Below are 16,790 nucleotides of genomic sequence, written 5' to 3'. Positions count from 1 at the left end.
GCGGGGGGCGCCAGCTGTGCACATGCGCGCGGCTCCGCCCTTCCCGCCCCCACCTCCCCGAGGGCCGGGGCGGGGCGAGGACCTCCCGCCCGGAGCGCGGCGGCGGGGCGGTCCCAGCTGCGGAGGACAGGTTGGGCCCCCGGGGTCCAGCCCCAGGTCCGCGATCACGGTCTGGGGCCTCGCCTAGCGGCCGTCGCCACACGTGTGCAATAGGAGCTTTTGTTGTTTCAGAAAACACTCTTAGAGGACTTCGCAAGTTCCAGGCAGGATTCCAAGCTCTTTCTCTCTCTCTCTCCCCTCTCTGCCTTTCTCTCGCCCCCTGCTTCCACCGCGTCTCTCTCCGTCTCTCTGTTTCTGTCTGGCTGTCTCTGGGAGACCTGCCCCCAGACAAGCCGCTGCAGGATCAGAGCCAGGGGTCGGGCTCCCTGCCCGGGCCCACGAGGCCTGTTAAGCGCCCGCACCTCCCCGCCTGTCGCCCCCTGCGCCAGCCCCAGCCCTGCCCTGCGGACCCCAGGGCACGGTGAGAAGCCTGGGCGTTTGGCTAGAGGTCTGTGTGCAGGGCTGGCCCAGGTGGACGCTCGTGTGCTTTAGTTTCCTCCCTTGTGGCCACGGCTGGAAGAACCCACTGGGCTTCCCCAGGGGGCCCTGCTGGAGCCCCAAGAAGACACGGTGGGGGCCCTGGGCCCCGGGCTGCTCTTTTCTAACACCTGACTCCTGAGGGTCCAGTCACAGTTGAGGAGGTCCAGTTCAAAGCTGCACGGTCACCACGTCCCAGCGTTGGAGAGGAGCCCGGGTCTGTTCCGACCCCCACTGTCTCATGGCCGGTCTGACCAACGGCAGAGAAGTGGTCTCCCCAGGCTGCTGTGGGGCTGGGGCAGCGGGCGCTTGCCTGTGTCAGCAGACTGCCGCCCCTCCGTGGTCCCCAGGGCCTGGCTATGGGGGAGCTGAGCTGGGGGCTGGCTCTGGCCCCCCGGAAGCTGGCGCGCCTGGAGCCACTGGGAGCAGCCTTCCCAGTCTCCAGGGGCCCAGACACGTCAGCCAGGCGGCCTGCGTGCTCATAGTTATGAGTCCCCCGGGGCTTCACACTCCTTCCCAAACACTGTCTAATTGCCCCGCATGAATTTCAAACTTAGGTCAGAAACCCCAAACCTCACTGTCCCTGTTTTCTTCTGAATCTCTGATGAGATCCTCTAAAGTGTTTCACCGGACCCTCCAGTCCAGCAGTCGCCCCTGAGGTCCTTGCCCACCCATGTGAGTTGAAAATCCCTGTGGATTCCAGTTGTTCCTTGTGTCTCGGCCAGTTTCTGCTCTTGCGTCCTCCCCGCCATAACCACCAGCAGTCCCGGCCCGGCCCCTCGCCCTGGACCCCCACTAGGACCGCGCCTGGGCCTGCCGGCCCCTCCCTGCAGTGGACAGAGAATGTGCTGCAGCTTCGACCCTGCCGACCCTCCCCAAGCCAGAAGTCTCCGGGCCCCTTAGGTTTCAGCGGGTGAAGGCCGCTTCCCAGCCACCCCGGGAGCAGGCAACTGCTGCAGCACTCGCCCTCCGCCTCTCCGTCTGGTTCAGCGCCAGCTGTGGCTCACACGTGTCCCTCAGGCTGGGCTGCCGACCCTGGTGGTTTGATCAAACATGAGTCCAAGTGTTGTGCTGAAGGTGTTTTGTAGATGAGATTGACAATGGCGAGCCTGGGCAAAGAGCAGCTCCCTCCGTAATGTGGGGGAGCCTCATCCACTCAGTTGAAGGTCTTTAGAGTAGAAACCACTGAGGTTTCCTGGAGAAGAGATTCTGCCTCGCAGCCTCAGCATCCGCTGCCCCGTGAATTTCCGGCCTCCCGGCCTGCCTCTGAAATGTGCTCCAGCAGTGCCCACACTGCCGGAGGGGTCCTGTGATCTACCCTCCGCCGTCCGCCCCCCGTCCTCCCCCTGTCCTGCTAGCCTCCCAGCCTCCCCTCCTCCTAGTTCAGCAGGGACACTCTTAACCTACTGGGCTGTCTCTGCTTCTGCACCTCCTGGGCCGCATGGCCCACGTCCGCCCTCTAGAGGCCCAGGGAGGCCTCACACCTCCAGGATCCTGACGTTCTCCTGGTTCACTGCGCCCATCAAAGCCCCCCAGGTTTTCTGTTGCCCAGGCCCACGTGATTGCTTGTGTTTCTCTCCACTGACCACTTGCCAACCTCGTTATCTGCCCCGATCCTGTTATCTGTCCTGCGTAAGCATTCCTTCCTGGCGGGACTGTGCCGCTTGCTTAGACGTGCACTCAGAGACCGGGGTCCCAGTGGAATGCTCTGTGCTCTGGGAGCAGCACCCCGAGCGCTGCAGCGTCACGCGGCCGTGAGGATGGGATGCTCACCCTCCCGCTGTCTGAGCGCCGGCTCAGGGCTGGGCCTGCACGTGACTGCTGTCCACATACTCTAGTATCTAAGCTTGGTGACATCCCGAAGAGATGTGAGTATCCCTAGTTTGCAAATGCAAAACCCAAGGCTCTGTGAAGAGCATGGTAGCTTGTCCAGGCCCCATAGCTCATGACGGGGAGGGAAGGAATGGGATGCCGACTCGGCGTCACCCCTGCCAGGCCCTGACCCGGAACCTCACCTACTGAGCTGACTGGTGGCGGGGGGCCCCTCCTGCAGATCGCTGGGCCCGGCCTGAGCCGCGCTGGTGCCCGCTGGCCTCTGGGGACTAGCTAGGGCCGCGGGGCCCACAGTCCTGGGGGCGCCCACCCTCCGGATGCCCCCGCAGCCACGGCCCCGAGCTGGCAGAGGTGACTGACGGCCAGTCTCTCCCTGCTTATCCCCACCCCCGCCCCGAGGCCCTCCTGCATCAGGCTGTGCTGAGGAGACACCCGCGTGACCGAGGGGCCCCCAGGGACAGCCCGCACTTCCTGCTACTTCCAGGGCGAGCCTGCCTTCTGTCTGCCCATCACTCTTCAGGAGTCTGTGAGGAAGGGAGCGTGCGGTTTGGAACAAGACGGGCTGGGCGGCAGCCTCCCAGCTCCGTGACTCTGGCGACCGTCTCGCCCTCTCGGAGCCCCGGGCTCCCGCCTGTCACGGGAGGAGGCTGTCTCACACTCACAGGCAGTGCTGAGGACCCGGCGAGAGGTGTGGGAGCCCCCCCTGCCGCCCGGGGACGAGTGTCCTCCTGGCGGGGAGGCTTCCCGGGTCTGGAGGCCGGGGGGCCATTCCCAGACGGTGAGTCAGCCCTGGAAAACCTGGCTGTGCCTGAGACTGCCCCCCACCCAGGGCCTCGTCTGCATCTTCCTGCCCTGCGTCCACCCACTTGCTGGCAGCCAGCGGGGAGGGCGTGGAAGTGCTCCAGGGGAGGTGCTCCGGGGAGGTGCTCCAGGGCGTCATGGTGACCAGCAGAAGGCTGACCCGACAGTCCTGGAGGCCAGAGGTCAAGGTTCGCTCCTTCCTGCCTCTCCGCAGTCCCTGGTGCTGGGCCGCACACGCTAGCCATCCGTGGCCCATCTCCAGGAGGGCTTCCCCCAGTCTGGCCTCATCCCTGTCTCCCTGACCTCGCGGGGACACCTTGGCTTAGGGCCTGGGACACCCTCCCCTGACGCTGGCCACGTCTGCAGCGGGCCTGTTTCAGAGCAGGTCACGTCCTGAGCTCTGGGCAGGACTGGGCGCTGGACAGACAGCCAGGCAGAGTGGTGATGAGCCCGGGGCCCTGTCCCCACGCCCCCTCCAGGCTGCCCCGGCTGAAGGAAGGGAAGGACCCAGAGCGGGGTCTGGTTCACAGGGAGCTCCCTGCGGGGATGAAGGGGGTGGGGTCGTGCCGGCTTAGGTGTGGCTCCCTCCCAGGCGCAGGCAGGGCTCTGCGCTCCAGAAACATCTGCAGATAAGCCTGAGACTCCGGAGTGCAGGGCTGTCTGTGGAGGACCGGGGGGCCCAGGCGGACACGCGGACCTGCACGCCTGTGCTCCGGGTCTCACCCCAGACAAGGATGTCGGCCACACTGGGCCCCCGACCCCGCTCCGGGGCCATCTGGTACCCCACCCCAGGAATGCATGCAAAGCCCTGTGCACATGAGTCCTTTTATTGTCCTGAACTAGAAGACTGCTTCTCAGCAAAATGGGCCTGAGGTCAGCTTGTCCCCAGTTACAGCCCTCCCAGTTGACAAGTGCCCGTGTTCAGTGTAACCCACACGGCTTCCTTTCCTGCATCCACTTGTCGAAAAGCTGCTGTCCTTATGTCAGCTAGAGCCTCTTTTCTTACATTTTAAAAGAAGAGGAGTTGTTATTTAGTCATTAAGTTGTGTCCAACCCCACAGACTGCAGCACGCCAGGCTGTCCTCCACCGTCCTCCACCGTCTCCCGGAGTCTGCTCAAACTCACATCCGTTGAGTCAGAGCAGATGACTAAATACACCTGCTTAGAGTCGTTTTAGGCTGAAATTGACACAGCCCCAGTGGGCTCGGCCATGGGGCTACGGCCGCCCCTTAGGAGCTGGGCCTGCGTGGCTCTGAGGGTGACCGTCAGACAGCCGTGGGCCTGGCCCTGGAGCCCGGGTCCTCCGGGGCGGTGTCCTCCAGGGCTCCCGTGTTCTCCTGAGATGCTCGCCCCCCGCAGCCCCGCTGGCACTGGGCGCAGGTTCTCCAGCAGGAGCTCTACCATCCGGGCACCCCTCCCCAAGGGTTTCACCGCCCAGGACGGCTGGTGTCACAGGACCGCACCCAGACGGACTGTCGCAAGCTGCCGCCCTCCCACCCGGCCTCCCAGACTGTCTCTCTTACAAAGGCCCCTCGAGACCTGCGTCCTCCCCGCCCGAGGAAGGCGCTCATGCGCTCTGTCCCACGGGGTGGGGCCCGTGTGTTTCTCCCCGGACCCCCGTGCATGCTCTCCCAACCCCCACCTGACTTCCGCGCCTTCTCCCCTGCCTCCCCGCCTGGAGTCAGCCCATTTCACAGGCCGGCCTTCAGAGCTGCCAATGTCAGGGACCCTGCTTCCCGCCCTTCACGGCTTTGAGCCCCGAGGCGATGGCTCACAGGTAACCCTCCCAGAGACGGCAAAGGCGGGGACTGACCGCTTAGACTGTCTGAGCGCTCTCTGCCTGCTCTAGCTCGTGGTCTGCTGGCCGCAGGCCCATCCCATGCCTGGGGGCTGGACGGCAGGCCCGGGTCCAGAGGGTCACAGCCAGAGGGGGGCTCTCAGGTCCTGGGGAACCGCCAAGAGGGCAGCGGCTCCCGGCCGCCATGAAGAAGGTGCACACACATGCACAAAGGCCCGAGACAGACGTCTGAAAGAAACGGGAAACGGGAAGCCGTCGTCTTCTGCAGGCGGGCTCAGCACGTGGTTCAACCGCACTCCCCACCTGGGGCTGTCCTGGCGCAGACTCCAGAGGCTGTCTGGACTCGCTGACCGCCCCAGCCCCCAGCGGCAGGTGAGCCTCCTCCCCCCCCTTCACTGACTGGAACTCCAGTCGCCTGAGGAATGTTCCAGAAGGAATGTCACGAGTGGGCGCAGGGCAGGGGTGGTGGGAGAGCTCCTGCGCTGCTGTTGGTGTCTGGGGGGCCCAGACCCGGACGCCCGCAGAGCCCTGAGCAGGGTGTCAGCCAGCGTTCCCCGCATCAGCCGGCCTTCAGGTCTTCTTGAGGAAATCTTGGCAGAGCTCGGCAGGGTCAGCGTCTGCTGTGAGGAGCAGGGCTGAGACTAGAACTTCCCTCAGTCAGTTCAGTTCAGCCTCTCAGTCGTGTCCGACTCTTTGCGACCCCGTGAACTGCAGCACCCCAGGCTTACCTGTCCATCACCAGCTCCTGGAGCTTACTCAGACTCATGTCCATCGAGTCGGTGATGCCATCCAGCCACCTCATCCTCTGTCGTCCCCTTCTGCTCCTGCCTTCAATCTTTCCCGGCGTCAGGGCTTCCCTGGGGTCCCTTCAGCACTGCGTTCCTGGGCTCCCCCCCAAGCCGGGCCTGCTCTGCCCTCCTGCTGCAGGCTCTGCGCCCGATGTGAGACCGGGCCGGCCGGAACGCCTGAGCCTGGAGCAGAGGAAGGTTTGCCGCGGGGCTGAGCCGGAGGAGCAGGTGGCTCTTCTCAGGAAACCCAGACTCCCCAGTAGGCTTCAGGGGGCAGCTTTGCGGGCAGGATGTGGGGCGGGGGTGCGGGGGGTGTGCCTTCCTTCTGGGGGTGCTGGGAGATCAGGGCAGTGCCCGGGAGCTTGGGCTCAGCCTGCAGCCCGTCCTCCGGGGCGGGGGCCTCAGTCCTGGGGCGGGGGCCTCAGTCCTGCAGCAGTGCCGCGTGTCCGGCGCTGTGAGTCCTGGGGGGACAGGACTCTGCCCCCCAAAGGCTGCACGTTTGTTTCCCAGCCACCCCTCCCTTCCCTGATTGGCTACTGCTGGAATCTGCACTTGGGAGCAAAGAGAAGGGCTGGGAGGCTGAAGCCTTTTTCCAGCAACAAACGGGGGAATGCAGAAAACGTTTCGAACCCGAGAGGGCCCCAGAGGGTCCTAACCGTTTTCACTCCTGGGTTATCAGCTGGGGGCCCCTTGTAAGATGACTGACTAGCAAGAGGAGATCGAAAGTTTACCCTGTACACAGGGGAGGCGCCCGGGTGGGGCGCACCTTAAAGAATAGCCTTGGAATTCAGGTCTAAGTACCGTCTTCAGCTGGTGGCTCAGACGTTAGAGGATCCACCTGCAATGCAGAAGACCCGGGTTCAGTCCGTGGGTGGGGGAGATCCTGGAGGAGGGCATGACAACCCACTCCAGTACTCTAGCCTGGGGGATCCCCATGGACAGAGGAGCCTGGCAGGCTACAGGCCATGTGGTCGCAGAGTAAAACACGGCTGAGCAACAAACACTTTCACCATCTTCAGTTAAGCCTGAGAAAGAGTGTTTGGAAGCCAGTTGCAGGAAGGGGACTCAGAATGATTAACAGATACAGATACGGTTGTCATGCAGACTTAAGTCTCTGGTGATTTGGTATCAGCTTTCTCTCCTGGCTCAGACAGGAGACCCCTTACAAACGGAGATTTCCCTTGTGAATGAAAAAGCGTTTCTGCCATATCAGTAAACAGTGATGCAGACAGCCGGCCCCTGAAGCTGCCCTTGCACCTCCAGGGAGCCCGGAGTGAGGACACCCTCAGGGGGAGCTGAGAGTGGTGCTTTGCTGGGCTGACTTGCTGAGGACTTGCCGGGAGTGAGTCTCAGATGGCTCTCAGGGAGAGCTCTGAAGAGGTGAGGGAGGAGCCAGGATCTACGGGAGCTTTTGCAACAAAGACCAGGTGGTCAGAGCATCAAAAGATACTATTAACTACAGAAAACCAAACATCTCAGGTTAATGAATTTAGCCCCTTTCTATGAATGGGAAGATGCAAGAGTCGGCTCACCGACGTCACTCCCTGGATGTGCAGCTCAGCTTGGGGCCGGTGTCCTGGGCTTTCTCGCCCTGGGCCCCTCTGCCCCGGGGTGGCTGCAGCCCCTGTGTCCCCACTCTGAGTCCCCCCAGGACTCACTTTCCCGGGCGGCTGTGGCAGTTGGGCGGCTGCAGGATCGTTGGTCTGCTCATGCGAGCGTTGCTCAGTCGTGTCTGACTCTGTGACCCCATGGATTGTAGCCCTCCAGGCTTCTCTGTCTGTGGGATTCTCTGCAAGAACACTGGAGCGGGTCGTCATGCCTCCTCCAGGGCACCTTCCTGCATTGGCAGGTGGGTGCTTCACCACTGGGGCCGCCTGCAGAGGCTGCCACGCAGCAGCGTGTTCCATTCACAGCCCTGCAGGCAGTCTGGTGCCGGGGGTGAGCGCCAGAGCTCTGCAGGTCTTTGCTCAGAACCTGGAAACCCTCGTCTTCAGCAGGAATGAACGTAAAACTCTGAATTAAAGTGTCCAGAGATAAGAGTGGAAGACACAAACCAAGGAAACAAACCCAGATGGAACCAGCGGGGACCATGATGTTGACAAGTCTGACCTCCAGCAGAGTCCGAGTCTCATTCAAAGCTGGTTTTAATACTTTAGACACTAGATGTCACACCTACCAGCGGCCGCGGGAGGATGCAGACCGAAAAAGGATGAAACGGGGTGGCAGCCGGCTCCCTCAGAAAAGCCCCGATGCCTCCCTGGCGTCAGCATCGCTTCTCTCTACTCCTGAGAATTAAACCGCCCTTTCCGGGTTGGGCGAGAATTGCTCTGTGAACTTCGTTCCTGCTTTTCTGTTCTTTGGCCACTGAATAAAGCCTGCTCTGTGTTGATCTCGACTTTGGTTTTGGCTGCTCCAGCCTGAATGGAAAAGGAACGTCTCCTGCCAAGGCAGGGAGCCGTGGCCTGGCCGGGGCCTGAGCAGGGTCCCCACAAATCAATTCGGTAGCACGTGGAGGACCCTGGCCCAAGGCAGGACCAGACTCGGGGGGAGACGCAGCCTCAGGTGGGTGGGGAGGAGCTAAGACACTGAGCCCGTCCGTGGATGAGGATGAGACAGGCTGAGATTCAGATCCAGACTCAGGAGACATGCTCTCATTCTGGAAAGTGAAAGGGATTCTCCCCCTTGTTCTGCTGGAAAGAAAGAATTCAAAAATGTGCCCATGAGCTAATCTTTCGAGCTTTTATCAGATAAGACGAAAGTATTTAAGAACATTTTCGAATCAACACTTCACTGGATTCCCAGAAATAGTTTTGGCAGTACAGCAAATGATAAGACGTGATTCCCAGCACAAGTGAACTGCAGAGTTCCAGCTCCTCCAGCCCTGGAGACGCAAGGCGGGAGCAGGAAGCCTGGCTGCCCATCAGCGAGGCAGCAGGTGGAGCACAATGCAGGCGGGGAAGGGAGGTCTCGGGGACACGTGGGGGTCTGCAGCGGCGGGTAAGGGAGCAGCAACACCGTGAATGTTGATGTGAAACGACACTCGGGTTCTGTGACGAGACAAGGAAAAGCTAAGCATGAAAAGTTTTCTCTGCCCTCTGGCCTCCTCTCCTGCATAAGGCATCACCCAGACCACCACATCAGCAGGAATACCCACTCAGCTAAAGAGCAGCCTCCTGCCAGCATCAGCAAGACGACTCTATCAACAGCACTTGTTGCTAATCTCAGAAGAGGTCACGTGAGCCGCCGCAATGATGACATTTGGATCTGACTATGTACTGTTAATCTGCTGTAGAGCCCTTTGTCTCAAAAATCGTGCATAGCTGTCCCTTGATTTCTGGTGGGTGGAATAGTTCTCAGGGCTTTCCGAGGTGGTCTTCAGGTCATAATCCTTGAATCTGGCTGAAATGACGTTTTCCATTTTTTTTATTAGATCGACTGATTAATTGTTCTTCAACTTTAACGTCTTATTTTCTAGATCATCTTGTTGATAATCTATTACCTTCTCAAATAATCTATTACCTTCTTGCTCCTTTATAATCAGGAACCCACTTCTGTTAAACTGAAAAAAGAGAAAATCAACTGGATTGTCATCCCAAATCTTTTACCATGTCTGAGCTCAACTCAAAAATCTTTCCTTACTCAAAAAATAATTTTGAGGCAACTTAAGGAGTATTTATATTACATAGGAAGAAAAAGCAAACATGTAGATAAGGAAAAGAAAGTCAGAAGAAAATTCAGAACTGAGGCTGAGATCAGAGTCTGGAGATGACGCCACCCTGATAAAGAGGAGATAAAAAGATAAAGAGGAGATCGCAGGAGCCAGGGCTCCTCGGGACCGTCTGAGAGGTCCCAGCACAGGGTGCTGCATCGGACGCGAGAAGGAGCCCCCAGGAGTCGGGATGTGCTGGCTGCATCGTATCAGGCAGGTTTGCCTTATCGGCAGTGATTCTGGTGGGAATTGATCTTCATGTTGATTTCACTTTCTGTTCAATTTGTACAGTGAACAATAACTTTCGGGGCATTTTGGTGAAAGTGAAAGTCGCTCAGTCATGTCTGACTCTTTGCGACCCCAGGGACTATACAGTCCATGGATTTCTCCAGACCAGAATACTGGAGTGGGCAGCCTTTCCCTTCTCCAGGGACCTTCCCGACCCAGGGATAGAACCCGGGTCTCCCGCATTGCAGGCGGATTCTTTCCCAGCTGAGCCACTGGGAAGCCCAGGAATACTGGAGTGGAGAGCCTGTCCCTTCTCCAGGGCATCTTCCCGACCCAGGTACTGGGAGGGAGGTGCAAACTCCCAGTTACAGGGTGAGCAGGTGCTGGGACCGCCGCAGAGCCGGAGCAGAGCTCAAGCTGCTGTGGGGCCTGAGGACCGTGGGCCCCACGAGCCCGCACCTCAGAGGAAAGAAAGGACTGTGCTTCCTCCTGGCCCTTTCTCTGCGTTGTGTCTGTGGGAGGGGACGAACGCGGGACGTGACCAGTTCATGGAGCAAGTGTCCCCCCGTCACGCTGCGCGCCTTCCACAGACACGGAGGTGCGCGCTGATTGCATCCCAGTAGAACTGGGCTGGGAGGGACGAGCCACACGCAGAAGGGAACAGGCTCCTGATCTGATCACTCGGAGAGAATTTATGCCCGGCTTTTGGGAAGAAACTTCTAGATCTAAAGCTGTTCTAACGCAAAAGAAGAAAGGACAAAGAATCACCTTTGTTTTCCTCGATGGACCTTTTGACTGGCTTCGGGCCGGGGCTGGCCCGCCTGCTCTGCTGTGCTGAAAGGTCCGCACGCCGGAGCTGAGCCTGGAGGGAGCGGACCGTCCCCGGACCGTGACAGCACCGGGCCTCTGGCCACAGAGGGAGCCCCAGGGACCAGGCCCCAGGGAGCCGCGACGCTCCGTGCTCACTGAGGGCTTCTGCTCCTGGAGACAGGGTCCCAGGGGAGGGACATCCCCCCTTCCTTCCTGTGGCCAGGGCTCCCGGCAGGAGGCTGCTCTGGGCTCAGGGGGAGCTGCCAATGGAGTCCTGGGTCCACAGAGCATCCGCTCCACCCAGGTCTCCTCACTGCCTGGGGCGGGGGGCACGTGGTGTGGAGTGTGGGGTGACCTGGGGGCATGTGGGGAGGAGTGTGGGGTGACCTGGGGGCATGGTGCGGAATGTGGGGTGACCTGGGGGCATGTGGGGAGGAGTGTGGGGTGGCCTGGGGGCATGTGGGGGCACGTGGTGCGGAATGTGGGGTGACCTCCGAGCTTCTTCTCCCAAACACCCTGGAATCCTCACTCCGGCTGTTTACTTTCTAAACAATCACTCCGTGGCCCGGGGTGAGAAAAGTGTGGTCGCAGCCTGCTCTACTGGTACGTGCCTGGCAAGATCCACCAGGAGGGCGGTTTCAGACCAGAGGCCCGGGGACCTGTGTGGGCTGCTCCCCCGTCACCCCGTTCTCACTAGAGGGACCCTGGCTTCTGGTCCGCCTCCCTGCCCCCCACTTTGGCTTCCCAGGGACTAGCTGTTCCCCAGCTTTGGTTTGCTACTCGGGGGCTGAAGGGGAGAACAGGACTGGACAGACCCCCACCCCACCCCCCAGGCTCGGGGGGCTGGTGGGACCACGAGAACCACTAACACACATCGATTTGACCCGGCCTTGTTGCCACTCAGCTGCTTCTTAACCTCTTTATCATTTTGTTTTCTGTACTGTTCACTTATCACAAGCATCATATTAGTGCGGATTTGTAACTGTCATTTCTGGTAACACCATGATGTTCCATAAAGTGCCTTTATTTCATCTGCTCTAACTTCCTCTGTACTAGGACTTTGGGGGTTGGTTTCAGTTATTTCAGTGCATTTTCAATTGTTTTGGTATTTTAGGAGGGACATCTGGAATTACTGGGTCAAGAATTCTGTAAGATTTCTGACCTTCTTGCTAACCTGCTTTCCATGATGTTTATACTGATTCTCAGGGCAAGATGCTTTCGACCACCAAGCTGAAAGATTTCAGTCACGACAGCAGCTCCTCAATGTCCCACCATCTGCTTGAACGTCCGTGATCCTGAAGACACGCCCTTTCACAGAGGTGCGCCCGATGGTCTGAAGACCCAGGGTGGCGGGACTGTAAATCCCACCCCCAGGAGAACACGCTCCATCCGCCCTGGTGCAGCTGAGCCAGTGCCCGGTGTAAAATGCGGGCAACACCTGCTGGAAGACGGGCTCAGAGGGCGTGGAATCTCGGAGCAAGAGATGCTGCTGGGACTCTGGGGGGCCGGGGACCAGCTCGGTGCCGAGGGGCGAGGGGTGGCCCCGTGGCAGCTGCGGGAGCTGTGAGCCTCTGCACCCCAGACCCGGAGAGATCTGTGATGGACGTGAACCTTGGGATGTGGATGCGTGCTGCATGATGACCGTGTCCGTCGGGAGGGGCGTCTGCATCTGTGAGGATGTCCCTGCTCTGGGGGGATGCCCGCATCAGACATGACCTCAGGAAGAGATAGTAGGGGTGACGGCAAGAGGTGTCACGGTGGCGTCCGGACAAGCTCAGGGGCAGCGCCTCCGGGACCCCTGCGATCTGTGCTCACGGGCCTCGGGGTAGACAGATCAGCCTGCGGCAACGTTGTCACGGAGGCGGCCGTGGCTGGAGAGAAGCGCCCTGGGGCCCTGCCCGGCCCCAGACCCTGCGCACCCTTCCAGACTCAGTGAAGACGCACACGCAGGTAGAGACCCTTCGTGCTACAAATGTGGTAACACCTTTTTTATTTAGAGTAAGATGTGTTAACATCCAGCATGACAAAATTTGTACAAAGTTCACAATTTAAAAATGAATATCACTGCAACTTGTGATTCCACACATTTATAGCAAAATTAAAGTGTCAACAAACCCATGCCGTGTAGTACAAAAATAAATCAAACTTCAGTTCCACAGAGAGCACGATAAATATTTATACAAAATTCTGTCTTAATAAATGATTACTTAAATTAACTTAGAAATGAATATGAACAATAAGTTATAATAAATAAACTCTGATGACTCACAATAATTCCATATGAAAGGTCAGCATTCTAATATGTGACACTTTTGTGATCCCTATATAATAGTCACAGATAACTTTGATTTGATATTATGTACCAACATTAGATGAGCAGCAGATTTGTGCTTAAAACCCCTTTCCATTGTACATAGGTGAGAACAATTAGAATCCCAAACTGATACTACCTATTACGCTACGAAAAGCATCACTATAATTGGCAAAGAAGCTGCAGACAACAACGGGGCGGGGAGATGCATGTGCCGATATGAACAACGGGGGCCCGCGAGGAGGCCGGGGCCCCGGACGGGGCGTGTGGCCGCAGGTGGCGACGCGCACCTGGCTTCAGCTCTCAAAAAGGCAATTCTGAGCAGGGCAGCTACAACTAATCACCCAACAGAAAGACGGCCCCGCAGAGAAGGCGCTGCGGCGCCCGAGTCATTACACAATCTTCTCCCAGCTAATTAGTAAAGTCCTCCTGGAAAACTGTAAGCTTTTGTACAGTGAGCAGTATAAAGTGCCGCTGGGATGTACATGTATCTATACATATATATATACCGAGGTTGAGTATTGTATCAGAGCATTTGCGGTGAGGTCCCTGTAATCTCCCGTGGCATCATCAGGTCAGCCGGGAGGCCTCCTCAGATTCCTCCAGGGTCAGAGTCACGAGGCTACTGACACGGGAATTGCACACCTCCGTACGGATATATAGGACAAGGTAAGTGCAAATAGTCGACTGGCACATTGTGGGGACAATGACCCTGTAAGTCCTGTTCTGCTAAAAATATTTTTTTTTTATTTTTACAAAACCCATCTTTTTTTTTTTTTCATAACAAAATTTTAAAGTACTTTTGTACTTCCTGCATAACATCAAGACATGGAAGGAGGAATGCTATCACATGTAAACCAAGTCAACAGCAATCGATAACACGACAGGTCGTCCCGGGACGCATGAGCAGAGGGGGGCGCGGCGGCGGAAAGCGGTCTTACGCATCGCATCGCGGAGTGCAGTCGTGGGGGGACAGTCAGTCTCCGGGATGGAAGCGAGTCTGAGACGATCTAGTGTAAAGCAAAAAAGTGCTGAAGGGCACTGAGCTACTCCCACCGTCTGATTGCATTCGTTCCTAGAGGAGGTCAGACCGAGCAGACGCCCCGCACGTGGAGCGCGCGCTCCCGCCTCGGAGCAGGACGCCTCGGAGCTGGGCGCGGGCGCTTGTCGGAGCCGCTTTCCCACCCGGGCCGGCCCGCAGCTCAGCCCGATCGCGCGAGGACTGCCACGCCGTCCGCCTTTATCCCCCACGGGAAACTCGCGACAGCGACAACAGGAATGGTAAGTGGAAAAGGAAGGGGAAAGAAAGAGTCTCAAAGGATCTCTGAGCGCAAAGGAAACGCACGGATTCTGCGGGGTAACAGGCGGTTCGGGGGCAGGAAGCCCTCGGGAGGGAGGAGAAGGTTGCTCCAAAGCGGCGGGAGAGGAGGAGGGGTCTTCGGGCCGACCACCTCCGCTTTGCCCCTGTCTTAGCTGAAGGTCCCACCGTCACACCACGTAACGCTCAGGAGTTAATTTAAAAGTGCTCTTTAAGCTGCTTTGAATCTTCTGCCAAGTTTCCATGGCTTGATGTTGTCTTACAATAAATTACTTATCTCATTTCTTACAGTTAATCCATATGCCATTTCCTTGGAATGCAAAAAACCTCATTTATTGCCCCCACCATACACCATCCTCCTAAAACAAACAAACAAAAAAATCACATAATATTTCCAAGCATTGTTCAAAAATAAAGCATTTTTTTGCAACCAATTCTTGCTATGAAACAATATGCACACAAAATGTATTTCTTAAATTCCGTAAGATCCTCGAACATGAGGCAAAACGATAACATCTAAAAAGTGGCTGCAGGGCCACCAAACGATCATTCAGAACTGTTTGTGTGTGTGTGTGTGTCCATTTCAGTTCAAAATACTAAACATTTAATCACTAAAGCATTAAAAAGAATGTACACTCTATTTATTTTGATCGGCTTACCTCTTCAGAAATATATATACCCCCAAATGTGCATACATTAGCAGCTATAAACATTACATGGCATGTCACACTATGTCAGCTTATATGAAAACGTACAAAAATGTGAATGTATTCCAAAACTATTCTGCAGGTACTATCTTTAAAGCAAGACATAAAATCATTATGAAGTCTTGTAAGCATAACACTGTTTCAAACAGAAATAAATATATAACACTTTCTGGTAAATTACAGCAGCAAAGAACAAGAGGCATCCTTTTTTAAGCAAGATTCCATCACTACAGCAGCTGTTCAGACCTGAATTCCTCTCACAGCCTGCTTTATATTTTCCAGTAGAGCTTTATTTTCTGGGCTCTGATAACGGTCTTGATTTGTATACATGTCCGTCAAAGTAGTCACGTATGCATCAAAATTTTGTTCATTGATTGGATCCTACGAGATATTAAATAGTAGTTCATATGCAACTTTTATTTTCTTAATAGGATATTCACATCAGCATAAATTAGTATCCCAGCCTAACGCCACTGTTCTTATCTTACTTAAAAGGCCTTTCAGAGCAACTTAACCTAACCTTAGGGGATTTACCGATCAGCCCCACCAGAGCAGTTAACGTTATGGTTTGGGGGAGGTAACCGCAAGCATCCGAGGTCTGGAGAACCACGAGGACAGAACAGACAGACAGCTACGCTAGGATGTGCACTGCGCGGCCCCCGGGGGCCTCCGCCCGGCGCCGGTCACTTACCATGTGCGGCAGCTGGATGTTGGCGAGGCTGTGGATCAGAGACTGGCTGAGGTTGGCGAGCTCATGCAGGAGCGACTCATTCTGCTGCTCGATCACCTTGTTCTCCTCCTCGATGGTCTTGAGGCTGGACTCCATGGTGGTGATCTGCAACGCACAGACCGCGCCACATGTAACACGAGTCGCCCCCAGCGGGAGGCCTCGGCGGCCCACGCCAGGGCGCAGCCTCTCTGCTCGAATCCAGAGGTTTCCGTGCGAAGGACTGGACGCTGAAGGGGTCACTTCATGTGCTTTGAGTCCTCACACTGGAGGACGTGGCAAGTGGACCCTAACAGCTGGTCTCTCTGAAAAGGAATCGGTGCACTAAGGCGGGCTAGGTTCCCAGGTTCTGTGAGCTTTCATTCGGTCTTTTAAAAGCTCTTCTTGTCACTGTGCACAAACAATCATGTGAGGACTGGCCTTGCACCACCCAGGCCTTTCTTCTGGCATGACGGGATGATCTATCTGCATTAGTATCTTAGGACATGGGCCTAACACATCTTCTTCTTAGGCTAAATCTAATACTGCACAGAGACGTCTTGAAATACTGCTTTATTTGTGAGTCACTATCCTCTCCAGAAAAACATCTACTTCTGCTGTATTGACTACACCAAAGCCTTTGACTGTGTGGGTCACAACAAACTGTGGAAAATTCTTAAAGAGATGGGAATACCAGACCACCTTACCTGCCTCCTGAGAAATCTGTATGTAGGTCAAGAAGCAACAGTTAGAACTGGACATGGGACAACAGACTGGTTCCAAACTGGGAAAGGAGTACATCAAGGCTGTATATCGTCACCCTGCTTATTTAACTTATATGCAGAGTGCATCATGAGAAATGCTGGGCTGGATGAAGCACAAGCTGGAATCAAGATTGCAGGGAGGAATATCAATAACCTCAGATACTCAGATGACACCACCTTTATGGCAGAAAGCAAAAAGTAACTGAAGAGCCTCTTGAGAAAGTGAAAAAGGAGAGTGAAAAAGTTGGCTTAAAGCTTAACATTCAGAAAACTAAGATGATGGCATCTTGTCCCATCACTTCATGGCAAATAGATGGGGACACAGTGGAAACACCGACAGACTTTATTTTCTTGGTCTCCAAAATCACTGCAGATGGTAACTGCAGCTCTGAAATTAAAAGACCCCTGCTCCTTGGAAGAAAAGCTACGACCAATCTAGAA

The 16,790-nt window shown here is 56.5% G+C and overlaps 1 protein-coding gene across 4 annotated transcripts in view; it reads right to left on the bottom strand.

Moving 5' to 3' along the window:
• Window positions 1–14,504: 14,504 nt before the first annotated feature.
• MYT1L (myelin transcription factor 1 like) overlaps window positions 14,505–16,790 on the bottom strand; it is a 129,623-nt gene continuing 127,337 nt past the window's right edge. For 2 of the 4 annotated variants that reach the window (XM_065947204.1, XM_065947205.1), the window contains exons 20-21: window positions 15,571–15,714; window positions 14,505–14,531 (exon numbers count right to left, since the gene is read on the bottom strand). In XM_065947204.1, coding sequence (XP_065803276.1) covers window positions 14,505–14,531; window positions 15,571–15,714 — 171 coding nt within the window. Of the gene's footprint in view, window positions 14,532–15,119; window positions 15,261–15,570; window positions 15,715–16,790 lie in introns of those variants that run through there. The other 2 variants (XM_065947202.1, XM_065947203.1) reach the window with 1 other exon arrangement.

The sequence above is a fragment of the Muntiacus reevesi genome, chromosome 10, assembly GCF_963930625.1.
Source record: "Muntiacus reevesi chromosome 10, mMunRee1.1, whole genome shotgun sequence".
Lineage (NCBI taxonomy): Eukaryota > Metazoa > Chordata > Mammalia > Artiodactyla > Cervidae > Muntiacus > Muntiacus reevesi.
This window is presented reverse-complemented; position numbering and strand designations above follow the sequence as displayed.